This window comes from Lonchura striata, chromosome 7 (genome assembly GCF_050655825.1).
Source record: "Lonchura striata isolate lonStrDom1 chromosome 7, ASM5065582v1, whole genome shotgun sequence".
NCBI classification, from domain to species: Eukaryota; Metazoa; Chordata; class Aves; order Passeriformes; family Estrildidae; genus Lonchura; species Lonchura striata.
This window is the reverse complement of record NC_140709.1, coordinates 19,273,348-19,292,168: the sequence shown is the minus strand read 5'-3', so window position 1 is coordinate 19,292,168 and position 18,821 is coordinate 19,273,348. Positions and strand designations below refer to the sequence as shown.

At 41.3% G+C, this 18,821-nt stretch overlaps 1 protein-coding gene across 2 annotated transcripts in view; it reads right to left on the bottom strand.

The window, feature by feature from the left end:
• The window catches only part of CERS6 (ceramide synthase 6), a 99,687-nt gene extending 90,377 nt beyond the window's left edge, over positions 1 to 9,310 (bottom strand). For both annotated transcript variants that reach the window (XM_021534753.3, XM_085584389.1), the window contains exon 1: positions 8,930 to 9,310. In XM_021534753.3, the coding sequence (XP_021390428.2) occupies positions 8,930 to 9,099 (170 nt within the window). In that variant the 5' untranslated portion in view covers positions 9,100 to 9,310. The remainder of the gene's footprint in view (positions 1 to 8,929) is intronic.
• Positions 9,311 to 18,821: the final 9,511 nt, after the last annotated feature.

The following is an 18,821-nucleotide window of genomic DNA, read 5'->3' as shown; positions in this document are numbered from 1 at the left end:
AATCACCAAGGTTGGAAGAGACCTCTGAAGATCACCAAGTCTGCTGGGATAGTGTAGGACTATGCCCATGTTTTCCAAGTACATCTACAACTGGAGACTCCACAGCCTCTCTGGGTAACCTGTCACAGTGTTTCACCACCATCCCAATCTTAAAAGTTTGTTTAAACAGAACTTCCTACATATCAATTGCTTGTTGCCTCTTGTCCTTTCACTGTACACCACTAAGAAGAATCTGTGTCCACCAGCACTCCAGCTACAGTTCAATTTATCATCATCATAACAATGCAATCACTGTTAATTTAGTACAAGTGTTGTAATAGTGGGAAATGCTTGGCACCAGAACTGTTCATATTTTCAGGCTACTTTCTTATCATATCAATTCTCACCCTCTTCTCATAGTACTGTGTGGGAAAACTTGACAGATAAGAATCAACCACTCAATTATTGCTCCAATATATACACAACACGTTCCTGCTTGTGGTCTAACCACCTGCATTTCTTTTTCTCAACAGTTTCTTTCCAACATGATGCCCCACAACAGGAATTAATTATACCCATGTGGACCTGATCATCTCATCCAGCAGTATGCTCTGGACAACCACAAGTACTGAAGCAAGAAAGTTAATGGACAAATGCAGAAAAACTTGTCAACAAGCACATATTCATGACCCACTCATTTCCTAGAACTTTGTTTCCAACAGAAACAAATGGTCTTACCAATTGTAAGGGGGATTCTCGTCTTGACAAAGCACTGGTCTCATCTGCTATAGCAGAGCTCAAAAGAGCTGCAGCCCTGATAGGCAAATGATGAGAGACTGGAGCCCTCCAGCTCCCCAGCTACACAGGTCTCTTCCTCGTTGAGAAGTGCTATCTGAGTTCACCCACCACCCCAAAAATTTCTGAGCTCGCTTTCATTTCATGTAGATTAAATCTTGTCTGCTTTGTCACACTGTAATGCCCACTGGTTTAGACTAACATTCTACATTTATGCTGCCCACTTAAAATGTTTCAGCAGTTGCCACATCAAGGCTAATTTCTGTGCACCTTAAGGAATATACCTTGTTTGAGCAGTCCCCTTAAAAACAGCACACCAAGCAGTCTATCTCTAAGTATGGAGGCAACCGTGTCTCAGCAATACACAGTACATCACACAGTCACAACAGACAGGAGGAAGAGCAAGCACAAGGGATATTACAACATACCACTCTGATCTTCCTTTCACATTACTTCTGTGATCAGGGACTGCTTCTGAGTAAACTTTTTACTTTGAGCTATAGAGCACAGTTTTATTCCCAAATAAGCAATTCCCTGCCACTCCAGGAAAGCATCTCTCATTAGTCTAGGCAGTTTAGTTAATTTGTACCATTTGATTTGTACAAAAGCAGTTTTCATAGTTTAAAGTTCTGTCAAACACCATAGGAAAGTATAAATTGAGAGTAGTCTTTGCTTCCACTGTCTTCCCAGTGAAAAGACAGAAGTCCCACAGACATGGTAAACAGCAGGCCCGATAAAAAATCAGGTATCTGAACTTTTCTCAATGTCATATAGAACTGAATTCAATCAGTAACAGAGGAGAAAAGGGAGTGAAGAGATCCCAATGCTGAAGTGAGGGTTTCAGCATCATCTCTATTAAGCCTTTTTCTCTTTTTGCTAAAAAATACTAAGTTTATCTCGGAGGATAGCAAACAGGCAGTGAGTAGATTTGATGACACCACATGCTATGTTATTTCACTACTGATAAAAATAGAGCTACTAGCTTTTGCAAATGATAAAGACTACTGCAAGCACAAATACTCAAATAGCCTCAAGAACGTAAGATTTTATGCCAATGAACACATTTCAAGCTCTAACCTCTGTGCACCAGTGTTCACTATGTCGGCTAGATTTATTTAATACAGTACTATAGGCTATTGCCCTCATCCATACAGGAGAAACCAATACAGTGAAGATTTTATCAAAAGGAAGCTTCTATTGCACTTGCACAATACCTAAATCACTTGCATTGATAAAAAAATGCAAGTGATTCAGGTATTTTGCTTTAACTATCCTAGTGTGACCTGTGAGCACAAAGAAGGCTTTTCATCACTTCAGACAAAACTTCAACGTGCATCATTTATAATATTAAAATGAGTTTTAGGTTAGTGAACCTGAAAGATACTTCATTAATACAAGGTAGTCTGGAGACCCTTAACACTTCATTCCTCCCTGTGCAAAACATAACTTGGATTAATAGACAATATACATGACATGGTTAATTGGATGGTACACTCCTTTACAAGTCTTAAATTTTCTTAGTAATTGTACAATTACCTTGAGAGTTAAAATTTGATTGTGCTACGTCAGTAATAGTTACATGAGGCTTTACAATTGCTCAGAGATATTAAAGCTTGACAACAGCAGAATTTGCTATTAAGAGAGGTATTAACTACATAGGGGAAAAAAATACCGTTTACTCTCTGTTTTACATGCAGAAGTCACAACTTTGTGTTACAGGTCTATATGAAAACCATCTCTAAGATTTCAAATGACTGGGCTAAATACTGCAGTTCTCTCACCCTGGCTGCAGTTTAACTACTTCAGAATAACCTGAAAGGCATTGCCAGAAACTGATGGATGCCATATGGTGTAGAGTTAGTCTTCTGTAAGGACTATGTGCTAAAAACATTTCCTCCCAGAGGACAGAAGTTCTCAGCCCATCCAATTGTCATAAATTTTGCTTACCTTGAAACAAGACAGTAGTGATTCTTCCTGTTCCAATCACTCAGACACCCAAACATTTCATGATCAGAGACCCTTCCTTTCCCTTGGCTGCCCCCAAAATCTGTACGTGCCCAGTGAGTGAAGTCACTTTGGGGGGAGACACAAAGCAATTCAGGTGTTAGATCAACAGCTCCAAGGAACTGTAGATACACATCATATGCATCTGATTGTCCATAAGGCATCGACTACAGTCTTGAGCATATGACTGGACATTATATAAGGTTACATCACTTACAAAAGCTGTCTAGTTTTATGCTGTAATTTTAACTTTCTTCTCAAAACTCCAAGACCATCTTGAGACAGGCACAGAAATACCACATGCTAATAAACTGTCAACCTACTGCAGGCATGGGATATATAACAACTTGAGAAAAAAGAACAAACCTCCTCCCCACAAAATATAATCAAATAAACACTGTTCAGATCAAGCATCAATCCTGTTGACAGGAACAGAGATAGATTTAAGGGAACAGACTATCCCAAATGTTAATTTACTACATATTTTGTATGAACTACTAAGCCACTGGTCTGCAGATGCATAGAAAGGGGCAGCATACCAGAAGCTCTTATTTTTCCAAAAACAAATCCTTGGCACATGCCTGTTAATCAGTGACAGAGGCAGAAGTAGGAACAGTAGAAAGAGACACAGGTAATTTGGATCCAGTTGTGTGGTTGCAGGAATCCAGGCAGGAACCAAATTGGACTTGCTACCAGTAACTGGAACTGCACTCAGACAAAACCCCACTACCCGTGGCTCTGCCTCAGTAATAGGCTCCCAGCACTCACTAATGACCTGTCACTGAAACCTTCCATTGGCAGAGCTGTGGTTCAGCTGTCACACTTCTCTCACATGGATATTTTAGGAATGAATGGCCATATATAAAGGACATTCAAATAGTGTGCACTTTATCCACTGCACTTTTTCCTTCTTTGAAAGGAACACTCTAAGCCTATGGGTGACCACACAACTACATTACACAACAGAGATGTGCACCAGCCAGCACTGGCAGGACCAGCGTGTGCAAGAATACACTGCACTGGTCTGAGCTGGTAAGAAACAGTCAAGACAGACAATAGCTCTCCAGGCAAAACAATAATTTTGTTGGGAAGTGTTAGTCTGCAAGTGTTAGTGGCTGAAGCTCAACCCTACAACCCTAGGAAACAAAAACTGGTTATATAAAGAAAAAGATAAATGACAGAAAATTAGTAACTTAAAGAAACAGAAAAATGAATAGTACAATCAGTAAGATATAAATGCATTTTAAAGCTATTACTGCTAAGGCTCTATTGTTACTTATTAAAATGAAATTGATTTAAAGTTGAAAATAAATAGTTTTTTAGTTATTTTCTTCCCAGGGTCTGCCTTTTCATACAAGTTAGCAATTTCAATATTCTATTCAATTTTGACAGAATTAAGCATTTAGTAAATAGCAATCAAGCAAAGAGAAAAAGTCATACATGTCAGCTTATGAAAAAAATAATTTAAAAAAAAGGTAAAGAAAGAACTGAGAAAGTTATTGTCAGAACATATATATCCACTTACATACAAATTAATTACACCTGAACGATCAGATTTTGCTTAACACACAGGGAAGGAAGCAAAAAATTTATAAATATTACAGCCTAGAAAAAGGTTTTGACTGAAATAACCATCAGTGCCCCACCCAACCTCTTCAGATGAGGTTTTGGGCTGCTGGAAGTACAGGAAGTTTGTGCACTTGCTTCCAAAATTTGTATCCGGTCTAGCCTCATTTTTGTTGTAAAAATCAACTGATACTATATGTCCTAGGGAGTACAAAAATCAAATTTGTATGTATATACTACACACCAGAAACACTCGTAAGACTGTATGTATTGTCATCCAAATGAATTTTTATAGCTACCAAAAGTATATATATACATAACAATACAGTCATTGTATCATGTCACCAAGATCCACTAGGTGTCTGTGTCATGCTAAATGAAAATCAGCTGAGGTTACCTTTGAGACTGAATTATCATGACAAAAGCAGTTTCATATAAAAGCCATGAATTTCCATATGCTCAGTGTCAACAGCATCTGGATCAGAGTAATAGTAAATGATGTGGCTGGTTCAGCTCAAGTCAGTGCAGCTGGAGGGCTGTTGCTATATATAATCAAGCTGACCTTATGAGCCATTCCATCAACTGCAGAATATCAACATCACCTTTGAGAACTGCTACCCATCAAGGCTAGATTACAATTACAGTACAAGCAGTTTGCTGATTCATTGAGGGATTTCATTACATCTGGGCCCAAACTGCTGCTTACAAGATGAGGAAAATAAAATACAGTGCAACTACAGTGCAAAGATGAAGTATGAGTAACTTCAATAGATGAGCCAAGTGCACAGAAAGTAGTAATATTAGACTACTTGATTCAGAAGATTGCTAGACCACATCAGAAATTTGTTTTGTCAGGAATCCCTTTGGAGGATTCAGTCAATTTCTGCCTTGAGAGAAGTCTCTAAAACAGAAGCTTTCTGTCCAGCAAGCACACTGATTGCTGAGTGAACACAGTTTTTGTATAAGCACATACTCCTTGCAGAGGACACGTTTAGGAAAGGATGCTGCTTCTGAGCAGTGAGGTCTAGCACAGAGGGAGAAGAGCCACGTTGTCCCTTAAAAAAAAGAAGAAAAATTTTATTTACCCAGAACAGATGTTTATTTATCTTTTTTAGGCCAAGCAAAACTAAAACACCCTGCTATGAGTAAGTCCAGTTTCAATTCAGCTTTAAGCTGTCTTTGCCGCACTAGAATTGGAAAGGATTCAGGGAGACAGACACTTACTACTGAGCACTTACTTTACCTGAAGGCATTGTATAGCACAGGGGGTATCCTTAATTGTTACATACCTTTAAAAACGTAGTAAGACACACAAAATGGATACATACTAGGGGGAGATATGTTCCCACATTACCCACTGCATTGCTAAACTTCTGCCATCTTGCAAATTACTAGGTAACACTATCTTTGTGCTTAGTTATTACCATTTTCTAAAATGTACTTTGTGTTTAAAGAAAGATGAATGAGAAGGAATGGAAAAAGGCTGTTAAAAGTATTTTAACATCTCATCCATAACTATGATAACCTCAGCAGATACATCCACTAAATCTCATGGCTATGAGATTGTACCTCAGACCAAAGTTTATTTCGGGAGCACTCATCACCATCAGATCTACTTGCTGAGGTGACTACACATACCATTCTAATCTACTTTTTCCTTCCATTCAAGAGGGCTGGTCAGGGATAGCAGGACAAGGAAATCAATAAAAAAAGCAACCCATTTGAAAGGAGAAAAAAAATTAAGAAGTGTCTAAATTATTTTCTTGGCTTGGTTAGCTGATTCACCAAACCAGTAACAAATAACAACAATCCTTGTAGGATTAACTCTGTAAATAATACATGTATATGTAGAGAACAAAATTTCCAAGTTCTATCACTTCAATATCACCTGCAAATATATACACATAAACACATATGTATATAAAAATAATATCAACTTTCAGCATTGCAAATTGCATCACCCAAACATGTCAAGAACTTTGTAAACAAAGACAGGTAAAATTCAACTCCCCAAAACCGTATTTCTTACTATTGTGAGGATTCATGAAGTTAGTAACCCTTCCTATGAAGCAGAGGAATAAACCATACTACTACAGCAGCCTATCAGTCAGCTGCTGTGAAGCAGTCTGAAAATAATGGATATAAAACACATGCTACAGAATCAATTTTTATTTCTTCTTTAGCTGCTATAATTGCAACTGCTAAACATCTGTAAGAGCATGCTGCAGGATGCAGCACATACATCAGTCATCCACAACTTGAGTTGAAAAAAAGTTTTGATACAGAGAAAAAAGAAAAAATTCCGTTTTAAAGATATCCCTCTCTTTCCCCTTCTAAATAATGTATAATTGCAGACCTTTAATTGATGATGTGCATGAAGGATTTCTGTAGCTCCCAACAACCAAAGCACAGAAATCTGAAAAAACCAATTAACAGTAAGCAATAATTAACCTTGATCATTCCCCCATTCAAAGTCATACACAATCCCCCTACTTTCATCAGTGGAAACAGGTCCAGTTGCTTTTGCTCAGCCTGCTTTAATAAAACGCTCTACATGAAAAATCACTGTTGTACCGTGCCAAGTGGATTAATCCCACACAAAACAGCCACTCCTACTCTCACAGTGGAGTTTTGAAATTTATTTTAATTTTAAAAGGAAAAAATACATACCTAAGTAATTGTTAGTAAAATATCCTTGGAGGTCTCTCACCTACAATCAGGTTAGAAGAACACATTTCTCAATATAAATTTCAAAATCCATCTAATGAATACAAGAGAATTTTAAAAATACTAGTATTATCATCTATATGTACAACTAACACCTAAAAATATAATGCATTGCAAAATTAAACTTACTTTAAATGAAGAAAATTACCAAGAGTAAGTGGATACAAACTACTACATAATCAGATTAGCTTCTACAATGCTAACAGCAGCCACATCAGGATTAGCAGAAATGTGAGTTAAACTTGAGGTTGAAACTATCTCTCTGACTAGCTGTTCCTCCATCAAAACACAGTCCTGCTGCGATGCTTATTGCATTTCAGATGACAAGAGATGCAGTATCATGCACCCTCTTTCAACACTTAAAAGTACACATCATAGATTGCAAAAAAAAAAGTAATTATTTGACATAATCTAAATACTTGTAATTATACTCATTACTCCAGTTGTTAAAAATATTGCACTATTTAGTGCAATATAGTTAACAACTTGAGTAATGAGTACAACTCAATTGCCTCAAATAACTTTTCACAACCTCAGATTTTCAGGCAGATGACAATTTTTGCTGTTCAGTAAATCTGTAAAGCAACACAAAAGATAACAACGGCCCATGACAGCTTATTTTTCAAAACAAATGTGATCCTTTCAACCAAGCTAGGAATACAGGCAAGTTCGAACCAGGGAGAGGGAATGCTTAGGAAATTTGAAGCGGTACCTGGCAGATAAGCTGTTTTATCATTTTTAAAGTATCTTTACAGCCCTTCTCTGGCATGTAGTAACTACCAGTCATCTTTTATCTTCCTTGACTATCCTAATAGCATGCCTAAGAAAACACCACTGAAAACACGTAGGTGTTGGCATAAGGAGTCGTTCTTTTGTTCTCTGCTGTTGAGGAGCACCACCTTTGTCAGACGGCGCAGCAGCGTGCGCAAGTGAGCGCCCACTTGGCTTCAGCTGCCTCCCCGTGACAGGCGGCCCCTGCTCAGCACCCGCACGGGAACACTCACCGAAAATACAGTCCCCGCTGACCGATCGCTAGTCTGACGCTTTATGTTTAGGTATGCATATATATGTATTCATGTATTTGTTCAACCTGGTGTATGAGTTCAGCAGCCTCGAAGAACGGTGAGTTTGGTTCAGAGATGAACAGCGTCTGGCGCGTTTCATCGCTGAGCTTCCACATTCTGACAGCCCCAGGAGTGTTTCGACACTCGGCACGGACCGCTCACCGACACCATCCGCACTGGCCACGCACAGCTCTGCTCAGCCCCGCTGCCCCGGGCTGCCCTCGCCAAGAGCTGTCCCTTCCCACCCGAGCCCCACGCCGAGCGGCGGAACATCCGCCGGCCCCCAGCTCCCGCCGCCGCCCCCGGCCGCGCAGCGCTCCCAGCGCGGGCTCCGCTGTGGAGAGCGGCCCTGCGGCGGGGCGCGGGCAAACTCCGCCGCCGGGACCACTTCCCCCGCGGCCGGTCGTCACTGCTCTTGTGGCGGAGCTTCAGCGAGGGGGGCGGGCAGGACCCCGCCGCAGCCCGTGGGTCCGCACAGGTGCCGGAGGGCCCGTCTCCCCCAGCCGCCGCGGCCGCCGCAGGTGGCGGGAGGGCTGCGCCCATTCCCGGGCAGACCTCGCCTCCTAGCGCCCGCGCCGGGCCGCGCCGCAGGCAGCGGGAACGCCGCGCCGGCTGCCTCGAACCCCTCCACCTTCCTGCGTCGGGCCCGCTACGTGACCGACCGAGGGGGCAGGGATAACGCAGGGGCCCGGTAAGGCCGGCAGTGAAGCAGCCGGGCTGACAAAGCTCCTCGGCTGCCCTTGGGCCCGCCCAGCCCAGCCAAGCCCGGGGCGGCGCGAGGGGCTCGGCGTTACCTTTCGAAGAGCAGCCGGATCATGAAGATGCAGAAGGCCAGGGGGAAGGCGAGGTAGAGGTCCTCCGCCTGCGGGAAGGCGGCTTCCTCCGTGCTCTGCAGGTCCGCCCAGGTGACGTTGTGTGGCAGCCAGAACCGCTCGTTCCAGAACCAGGCGAGGATCCCTGCCATCTTTGCTTTGTCTGCCGCGGCGCCCCTCGCTCCGCTCCGCCCGCGGCGAGGCGCGTGTGAGCGGCTGCCGGGAGAGAGGATGGAGGCGTGTGTCAGCCCCGCGGCCGCGGATGATGCTGCCGAGCGCCGCCGTGCAGGTTCCCCGCCCGGCGGGGGCAGCGGCCGCCCCGCCTGTCACACGGCCGCGCCGGCACCCATTGGCTCCCGCCCGCGCCCGCCGCTGCTCGGGGCCCGCCGGGCGGTCCGGAGCCGCCTTCCCCCGCCCCTTTCCCCTGCCGAAAGACCGCTCCGAAGCCCGAGAGCGAAGTGGCGCGGCCCGAACAAGAGGGACCCCGTCCTAGGGGCACTGACCGCGGCGAGGCGGCCGGCAGCAGCGCTGTACCCGCCGGGCACTGCCTCCGCCTCAGCGCCGGCCCAGGGCCCGCGCCCTGGACGGGTGTCACCCGCCCGCCCTTTCGCCGCCCAGCCGGGGTCCCGGCGAGCCTGGAAAGGCCGTGGCCCGGTAGGAATAGGCAGGTGACAGCGGTGAAAAGCCCTCTGTGAATTCTGCACAGCCGCGTGGGCCGGGGTCGGCTTCCGCAGTCCGGTCCCCGAAAGTGGCCCCTGCCCGGATCGCTGCTCCCGGCTCTCTCGGCTGAGGTGTTTAACCGGGAACGGGACTGTCCCGGGTGGAAGGAGTCTCAAACATTCAATGACTTTACTCTGCACGCGGGTACAGGAAACACGTGTACATGTGGCATGGAAAAGCACACGTCTCATCGTCTCATCAGCAACAAGATTGAGGTTAGGACTGAGGCTTTGCATTCCTGGCTAAAAAAAAACCCTTTTTCGTTTTATGTAGATGTTTACCTCTGATTCCTTATCTCATTGCCATGTCTTGCTAGAGAGGAAAACTACAATTGATTTGACTAAATTTTACAGCAGGCTTTAGTATAGCTATAGCCACAGAACTGTACATGTGATGGTCCCGATGCACACAAAATTACTTGGACTAGTAGCTCCTGTAACATCACTGTTTTTCTGCCCTGCCTCAGTTTATTTTAGATGCCTTCTGTGTTCTTCACTGTATCATACTTTCCATCAGGCTATTGAATACTGAGACACAGACCTATGCACATACTTGAGTTTTATCATCCTGCTTTTATGTGTTATGCTAACTTGCTCTTTTTACCCCACTGACTCTATTTGCCCTTCCTTAAAAATTAATTGCACAGCTCCTCGTGTCTGGGCTGACATTTGTGTGCTGAATAAAATCATAAGTCAAACATAATGCTGTGGAAAATGCCACATCAATTTAAAGGAAGAAACAACTTCTGTATATGGAGATAATTTCCATCTAGGACATTTTAGGATGGCTGACGAGCCACGCAGGTAAATCTGCCAGTGAATGTTTCTGTTTTATTGATGAGACAATTTCCTAAGTGGCTGTATTATTATTCCAATTCAGTTCTTGTGGCTGCTTCTGGGGAGAGAGTACAGTCTCTCCTTCAAATTGTCTGGAAAAAAGTGTGAGTTCTAGCACTGCTGCCAGATCTGCCTGGCCCCAGCTCTTCCTTTACTTTGTCACAGGATTCTTCTCTGACATGACTGTCAAAATCCAGGGCTTTGCTGGAATTTCAGTTCAAAGGGAAAGCATACCATGAGTTCCACATCCCAATGAAGTTTTTCTCACATAAAAATAAGATTTTCTGACCCATAAAAAAAATTTATTTGCCCAAATCATCAAGAGTCCTTTAATCCAAAAAATTGCCTGTCCTTCCTTCCAACTTCTCTGCCTTGTTCTCACAGTCAGATTTCACCCCTCTTCTAACTGACCTAGAACTCCCCTAGAATTTCCCCTGGGAGCTTATCTTTCAGCACATTCTCACATACACCTGAGCTGGCTCCTGCACATACACATATGCCTCTCAAATTGTCCAGATCACTCAGTTTTCTGAATGGACATGCTATAAGTGAGTTTTAAATGGAGCTAAGAGGGCACATTCTCAGAATTACCTCAGAAGCATCAACTTTGATTAAAAGTTCTTTAGATATTGTTTTAATATTTGTCAACACACAGATAAACATTTACTTCATTAATAATTGTGTTTAAGGCAAAGGTATTTTTAATTGATGAAAAATCAGAAAATTACTGTCATTATACCATAGCTGAAGGGGACGTATCTTTTTGCAGCCTATTTCAATATTCCAGTCAGTTTAGAAGTACATTCATTATATAAAGTAGTTATTCCCTAGTCAGTACTGAGACTTACAAGTGCTGGTGCTTAGCTTTGCTTATGTACAGATAAAGGAAAGATCTTTGTAAAATGAACCTAGCAACAGTAATAATTTGATGATGCATAAGAGGCTAATTCCTGCTGAACAATTAGTATAATTGACTTTTGTGTCAGACTAAAATTATGTTAGGACAGTAGCTCTCTAGGCGTATCTGAAAATGAATGACAGTTTGGAAATGTTTGGAAGGATGACCAATTAAAAGCTTTTAATTGAATTCAAACTGTAGCTGTAGCCATGATGTGACTATTGAATAAGAATGTCTGAATATTGTGCTTTGAAGGGAGATATTACCATGGTGTTTTTCTTTCCTGCCCCTCACACAATGGAGCCCAGTAGAATTTAAAAAACTGTGATCTCATATCTTGAAGGAACTTACTCCAAGATAGTGCTAAAACTTGGCTGTTCTAAACGAAGGTAAAGGACTGAAACTAAGACTGGTTCCTCAAAAGCCCAGCCTGGGCACTTTGTAATTACTAACAAGAGTTAGTAATAACTAAAAAAAAACAGATACACAGATTCCCCAAAAGTCACTGAACTTATGTTACTATTCCAAAAAGGAAAAGGGAAAACTGACAGCTTACACATTGCTAGTTCAATGATCTTGAGCCATATTGCTGGCCACCTGGAGGAGTTTGTCCACTAAAAGAGGAAAAGCTGCAGAAAAATCTCTTGATTTTAAAGGATTGCTGAAGATTGGAAAGCAATCAGCCAATTTTTTTTTTAATATCATTTAGTCTACTGTATTTCTGGAGTAGCAGCAGGCTTGCACATAGGCAACTGTGATAAGACTCTGGACCAGTCCCTTTAATGAACTGGGTAGTGCAGGTGCCAATAACACAATCCACTGAGACTTCTTGTTATCCAAATCTGAACTGCATTGTTCCTAAGCAGAAGAGAGATGGCTATGGTTGATAGTTAAAAAAGCATTGGTGCCAGTCCCACTTCCAGTGGATAGGTCAATATCATTAGACTGCTAATGATGTGCCAAGCAGAAGGGCCAAGGACTGCCTGAGTGGTGTGTGACTGCTCTGTGCCCTCCTGGGGAAGATGAAGGACCATAGGCACAGGGGAAGTGGCAGTGCAAGTCATGGCAGTGAGCTGCCATTCTTCTAACATGTCTTTTACCTGCTGGTCCTGTCAGCTTTGTGTTCCCTTCTAGCTTCTTGTACTACTAGTTTTGCCAGCTTTTCTAAGAATTTCACATAAGAATCACACTAGCAGAGCAGCAGTCTTCATTACAAAACCTATGCCGGGCCAGTCACATCAGCCCTGACTCCTGTGTGGGATTGTATTAGTCTGACGAGACCAGTCTGGCTTCACTAAATTACCACAACGTGCCCTGAATTCAAATCACTAGCAGAGCTCTGTGTAATAGCATTTAAGATACAGCAATACAGAGGTGTCCCCAGGTTGCATCACTTTGCAGCCTTCCAAATGTTTTATCTTGGCAGGCAAGCAAGTTTTGTCACTTGGAAAGACATGCCATGGTAATTGGCAGTTTGTCTGCCATGGAAAGATATATGGACAAATAGCCCTAGCTGAAAGAAAGGTTTACAAGCCTTGGAATGATTTTTCCTTTGTGCTGGACTCCAATTAAAGTCAAGCACTGAAGCAGAACTGCCCTGTGAGGACCGTTCAGAAGGAGAGTAGGAAGCAGGGATTGCCTGATACAGAATGGCTCCATGCTTCATTTGTCTTCATTGTTCACTTTGATTTGGCTTCCTGCTCTAGATTTCTAAAGAAAGTGTTTGAAAATGCATGTCCTGATTATGATACCATCATAGTTCACTTGATTGCAATGTTCCTTAACTACCCGAATGTATGCTACACTGAACTAGGCCCACGCAAACTACAGTAAGAGTAGTCAGAGTCTTCCACACCAATTTTAAATAAATTATCATGAAAAGAAACCTTGCAATGAGGTTTGCAGCTCTGAGCAAAGACAGGCAGATGGAAAAAGTGTTGGTTTTACCTTAAACTAGATACACTGTGTCACACTTCAACTGGCCCTTCAGAAACATCTGCTTCATGCCTATTCATGTGGCCAGGTTTGGGCTATAGAATCACATTAGAATTTATTTAGTAAAGGGGCTTTGAAAACATGCGTGACACCAAAAATTTTTATATACTGTATGCATCTTGTTTCCCCAGCATCCACACACGCTCCCCAGGACTGCAGACTTTCACTAGCCAGGTCTTGTCTCCAATGCTCAGTGAAATCTGGGCTCTGACCAACCACACTGGTGTGCTCGACTTGCCAATGAACATGCAATCTGGAGTCTCTGCCAGCTTTGTGTCAGCTATGAGGGGACAGACAATACCTGACTCTCCATGCAATGAGAGCTCTAATCTAGCATAAAAAGCCAGCTACTAATGCTGACCTGTCATATCATTTACAGAGAATTCGCATTGTCAGTGGGAACTTCTGCAAGATCAGTAGCTCCCATCTCCTGGCTGCAAGCTGTGTTCCAGTCCTGTCAGCCTGGGAGTAATTTGCTGTCTTATTAAACCACATTCCCAAAAACTCCAGAAATTACTGTCAGAACTAAATTTTTTTAGTCTCTAGTCATTTTCAGACAGTTTCCAGGGTAATTACATTCTGCTCAGAAGAACATTCACCTGGTCATCTTCGATTTTTCTTCAAAGCTCATTTACCATCAGTGTCATGATGTCATCTGGCAGTTACTTGGTAATACTTTGTGTTCATATCTCAATGAAGACAATGCTATTTAGTATTTTGTTTTAAGACCCCATCTAGATGTAAATTACTATTTTCCTAGGAGCTAGGGGACAGTTAGCAGGCTAGCAATATGTTTGTATTTTCTTATCACAGTTTTAAATATCTTCCTTATGAATTTCACTATACTTTTGTCACAGCTGTGCAGAATTTTATTTTCACCTAAAATATACATTTGGGTTGAATAAAAGTATTGCTAAATTAATGCTGAAATTATTAAATTAACATTTTAATTTCCACAAATTATCATGTGTATATTCTGACATTTTTAAACCAAAGCATCCATTTTTTATGTCATAATGACATTGCAAGAATAATGTTATTTCATTTTTTATGTGACTTGGAAGTAAAATATAAATCAAAAGACTGGGTAAAATCAGACAGTTAATAATTGTTTGATACAAATTTATTTTTAAAGCTCTAGATAGTAATTAAAGATTCCTTTATCTTTACTGTGTCAAAATTCTCAAGATTATAGGTCACACATTATTGCACTTAAATCAGTTAAGTGGAAAAGATGCCAGAAAGCTGAAGTGATAACTCAATGGGCCACACTCCCTGCTGGGATAACTACCACTGTTTATGCTCTGTAGTGAACATGACAACTTACTGTGTCCTGTAAATACAGTCCTGACTCCAAAAATGGAAGCTGACTATCTTATCTCCTCCCTCTGATACAGGCCACATCTATTATGGGCACCGACACAGTAGATTAGTTAGGCATGGCTTTAAGCATTTTCTGAGTTGGAAATATAATACTCTATTTCTGTTTTCTCTGGACTTGTGGAGAGGCAAAACCAGAGAACAGCACTTCAAGTTTTCCCAGCATATGTTCTCTCTTTTACAAGTTTATGGGGAATAATTAATCAGCAGAAAAATGAGAGTACCTTCATCCTAGCTATGAAAAAGGAGTTGTTTTTATTCCTCCTATGAAAATAAAAAGCACCAATAAACTTTGTCTGCCAGATTATGTGTATAGGTACTAAACTATTACACAAAACATTATATTTACACCTTGATTGAAATCTATTTAGTCTTTGACCAGTGTAATCATTTTACCTCTTCTTAGGGATAACACTCCTCCAATTAGTGGCTGCAGCCCATTTGTATTTTTCAGAGCCTTTGTCCCCCTCTGGATACCCAAAGCTGCCATCCACCCTCCAAATCAGCTGGTCAGCCCAGGCTAATAGCTGCTTTGTGTCTGAGCACAGCAGCATGGACACAGAAGCAAAATCTGGGATTTATCTCTCCTTCAATTTATTCTCATCCAAAGTGCCTTTTTTGGGGATAAATAGTGGTTTAGCTGTTTAGCAACTGTGTTTTTATAAAAAGTGTAAAGATTTATAAATGTCAGTTCCAGCATCCAAGAGACAAGATGAGGGGGGTTTTCACCCTCCCATGGTCTTGCTGCATACAGAAATAGGAAGCCTGCACAGATAATGTAATATAAATATGAGCAAAAATGAGTACATTGCTTTGTGCAATAGCCCAGTAACCATCTCATCTGGAAGTAAAGATCTAGAGGAATCCAAATGAATTTATCCTGAGAACTGCAAGTAAAAGAAGGAATAACCTCAACCATCCCCCTTGTACCCACTGACCATGATACATGTGATATACAGAGCATCAGAGCTGCCCTTACTGTTGTTTTGTTTACTGTAAGGGAGAGAATTTGTCCAGAATTTAATGCAATCAGTATAATTAATGTTGGATGTGTCTAATAAATCAATGCAGTTGCTACTACTTCAGTGTTTGATGTATAAATTGAATACTGAGGAACCAAATGAGTACGAAAGGTCCTCACTGCCAGAAGTCTTGGATTGACAGTGGAATACTAGATACAGAAATTCACAGCAAATAAGCTGGTATACTCTTACTGATGCTGCACAACATCTCAGCAGTACTGTTTCCAAGGGCTCAAGAATAGCACCATAATGAAGTTTGGGGGATATTTACTGGAAGGACAAGACAAAGCTGGAGAGGTTTTTTCAAGGATTTTACGTTTCATAGAGATCCAAAGGAATCATTAAGATTGCTTTATGGCAACTTTATTAAGAACAAATTTATCAAAACCGTATGTGCAATGCTGGCTTTTTATATGCTTGAAACATTAATTTATAAAAAAGATTCAGAGAAGATCAACTAAGAGGAATGATTTTTCCTGGATCCTTGTTACTAAAACTTTTCTTATTTGTAGGAAAGACTATATTTTCTGAAGTAATAACTTCTTCAATACTATTGTCTTGAAAAGCTAGAATTGACTTCATTGCTGGGTGATTTTTTTTGGTGGGATTTTCCCCACTTCATTTTACACCAAGAGAAAAAAGAGACACTGAAAATTTGGACTCAGTTGCTTATTTTTCTCAGGTGTAGGGGAAAATCCTGGTGGTGTGATCAGGGCTCCTCCTGCTCTATAAAATGAGGCTTATTCTAAAGTGATTCATCACATGGAATGGTATGGAAGGCTGCAAAATTTCTCATTCAGCCTAGTGAACACAACAAGAAGTACTTGGAAAGACATGCAGCTCTAAGTTTATAATCTGCATATTTACCTATATCAACATTTTATCAAACAAGACTAAAAGTGGTTATTAGAAACTTATTTTTAGCACAATATATGTATGTAGGGTTGAGGTGATTTTTTTAAGAAAATATTCCAAACCTCCAATGTCTTTGTGTCTTTTGACCTAGAAGCCAGAGTTCTTAAAATCATGTAGTGTTAAGAAAAAAGGCCCTAGGTATTAGTGGTTTTGTGGTTTTATATAATTTGTGTGCAATCACAGAATGGGTCAAGTTGGAAGGGACCACAGCAGGTCATGTGGTCTAACCTCCCTGCTCAAGCAGGTTCATCCTAGAGCACAAGATTGCATCCAGAGGGTTCTTGAATATCTCCAGTGAAGGAGACTCCACAACTTTTCTTGGCAATCTCTTCCAGTGCGTGGTTACCCACACAGTAAAAAGTTCTTCCTTATATTCAGGTGGAACTTCCTGATTCCTGTGGATCAGTTTCTGTACATTTCCAACGTAGTCCAGGATATCTTTGCCTTCTTGGCCACAAGGACATCCTGCTGGCTTACGGACAACATGTTGTTCACCAGAATCCCCAGGTCCCCAGCCTGGTGTATGGTGTATGGGGTTATTCTCGCACAGATGCAGGATTAAGAGATCCTGCATTTGCCTTTTTTTGCATTTCATTCCTTTTCTGCCCACCTCTCCAACCAGTCAAGGTCCTGAAGGGCTGTGCAGCCCTCTGAGGTATCAGCTGCTCCTCCCAGCTTTGTGTCATCAGTGAACTTGCTGAGTAGGCATCTGCCCCTTCATCCTGGAGTTTCAGTCAATACAATGACTTTTTCTTAGAAAGGATATTCCATAGGGAAAAAATGGTATAATTTAATTTTAATCATAATCTTTTAATTAGCTTCTCATCACTGTCATTATTTGCTATCATTTATCAATAGAAGAGACTTTCATTTACTAAAACCCTAAGTAATTAAACATCAGGAAGAAAATGCTGCTTTTAGAAATAAGAACTCGGCACAGAAACAAATGAAATAATGCAAACCACAATGAACTCATTTCTAACTGTGCAATTAGGATATCAGCAGAGGATGAAGATGCAGCTGACTTGGTGCTATAGTGTTGGCAGGGAGAGTAGGAAAGGAAGTTACAGGACATATTTTAAGTAAGGTAAATTCTTTCTTTATCCTGTTGCACCTTCCAGTGGATTTGATCACCAAGTACAACTTACTTTTGTTCTGCCCTCGGGAAGAGAGACACTCTGACATTATTACAGCTGAAGCCACGTCTTCTATGAGGTCAGTGCTCTCCAGTCTTGCCACAACCAGTTCAGGTTCTTCAGTCTTCTTTTTCAGAGCTCAATTTGTGCTGCTTGTGATATACTGTGACCCTTACAAATGGGGAACAGAGCTACTGCCTCACTTAAGGAATAAGATTTGCCTGCACCATAGCAATTTTTTCCAGGAAACGATAGAGTAAAACAGGCAGTGTCCTGTAGCTATTTAATTTCAAACACAAAAATTCTTCACATGACCTGTGGTTAAGCAGAATCAAGACACACAGAGATGCATTGAATTTCAAAATACACCACCCCCACCCCCGATTTGCCTGTCTTTAAATAAAAGTCACTTTCTTAAAACACATTAAGGCTGTGTTCTGTTTTTCAAGTCCTCTATAGGACATCTTGGAGGGCAAGCTATTGTATGATGACAGGATGGACACAGTTCTACCATTTTAATGAAAATATTGTGTAGTTTCTACCTTGAGTTTTTACTGAAAAGCAAAATAAAAACTCTCTGGCATGTTATTTTGGGTCATACACTGTGCCTTCCTGCTACATGATTGTTTCCATCCTGTTTGAATTCAGTCAGCAGGTATAGTCACAATACAACTGCTATAATCCTCTGCTTGTTCAAGAATGTATGCAGGATTTCCCATGTACCATAACAACATGTTTGATGTCTTTATATCACTACAATAATATTCCATAAATCAGTCTGAAATTAGAGGGTCCAAACAAAGTCTTGGGATTAAACCCTCAACACACATCTTGTAACGTTTATACAATATATTATATTGACTCAGGCTCTGTAGTATTATAAAATGTAGAAAAATCCCACTTCGTAAATACAAATATTTTGTCAGGATCTATATATTTTAGTTTTAATGACTTTTAAAATTAAAGGAAATA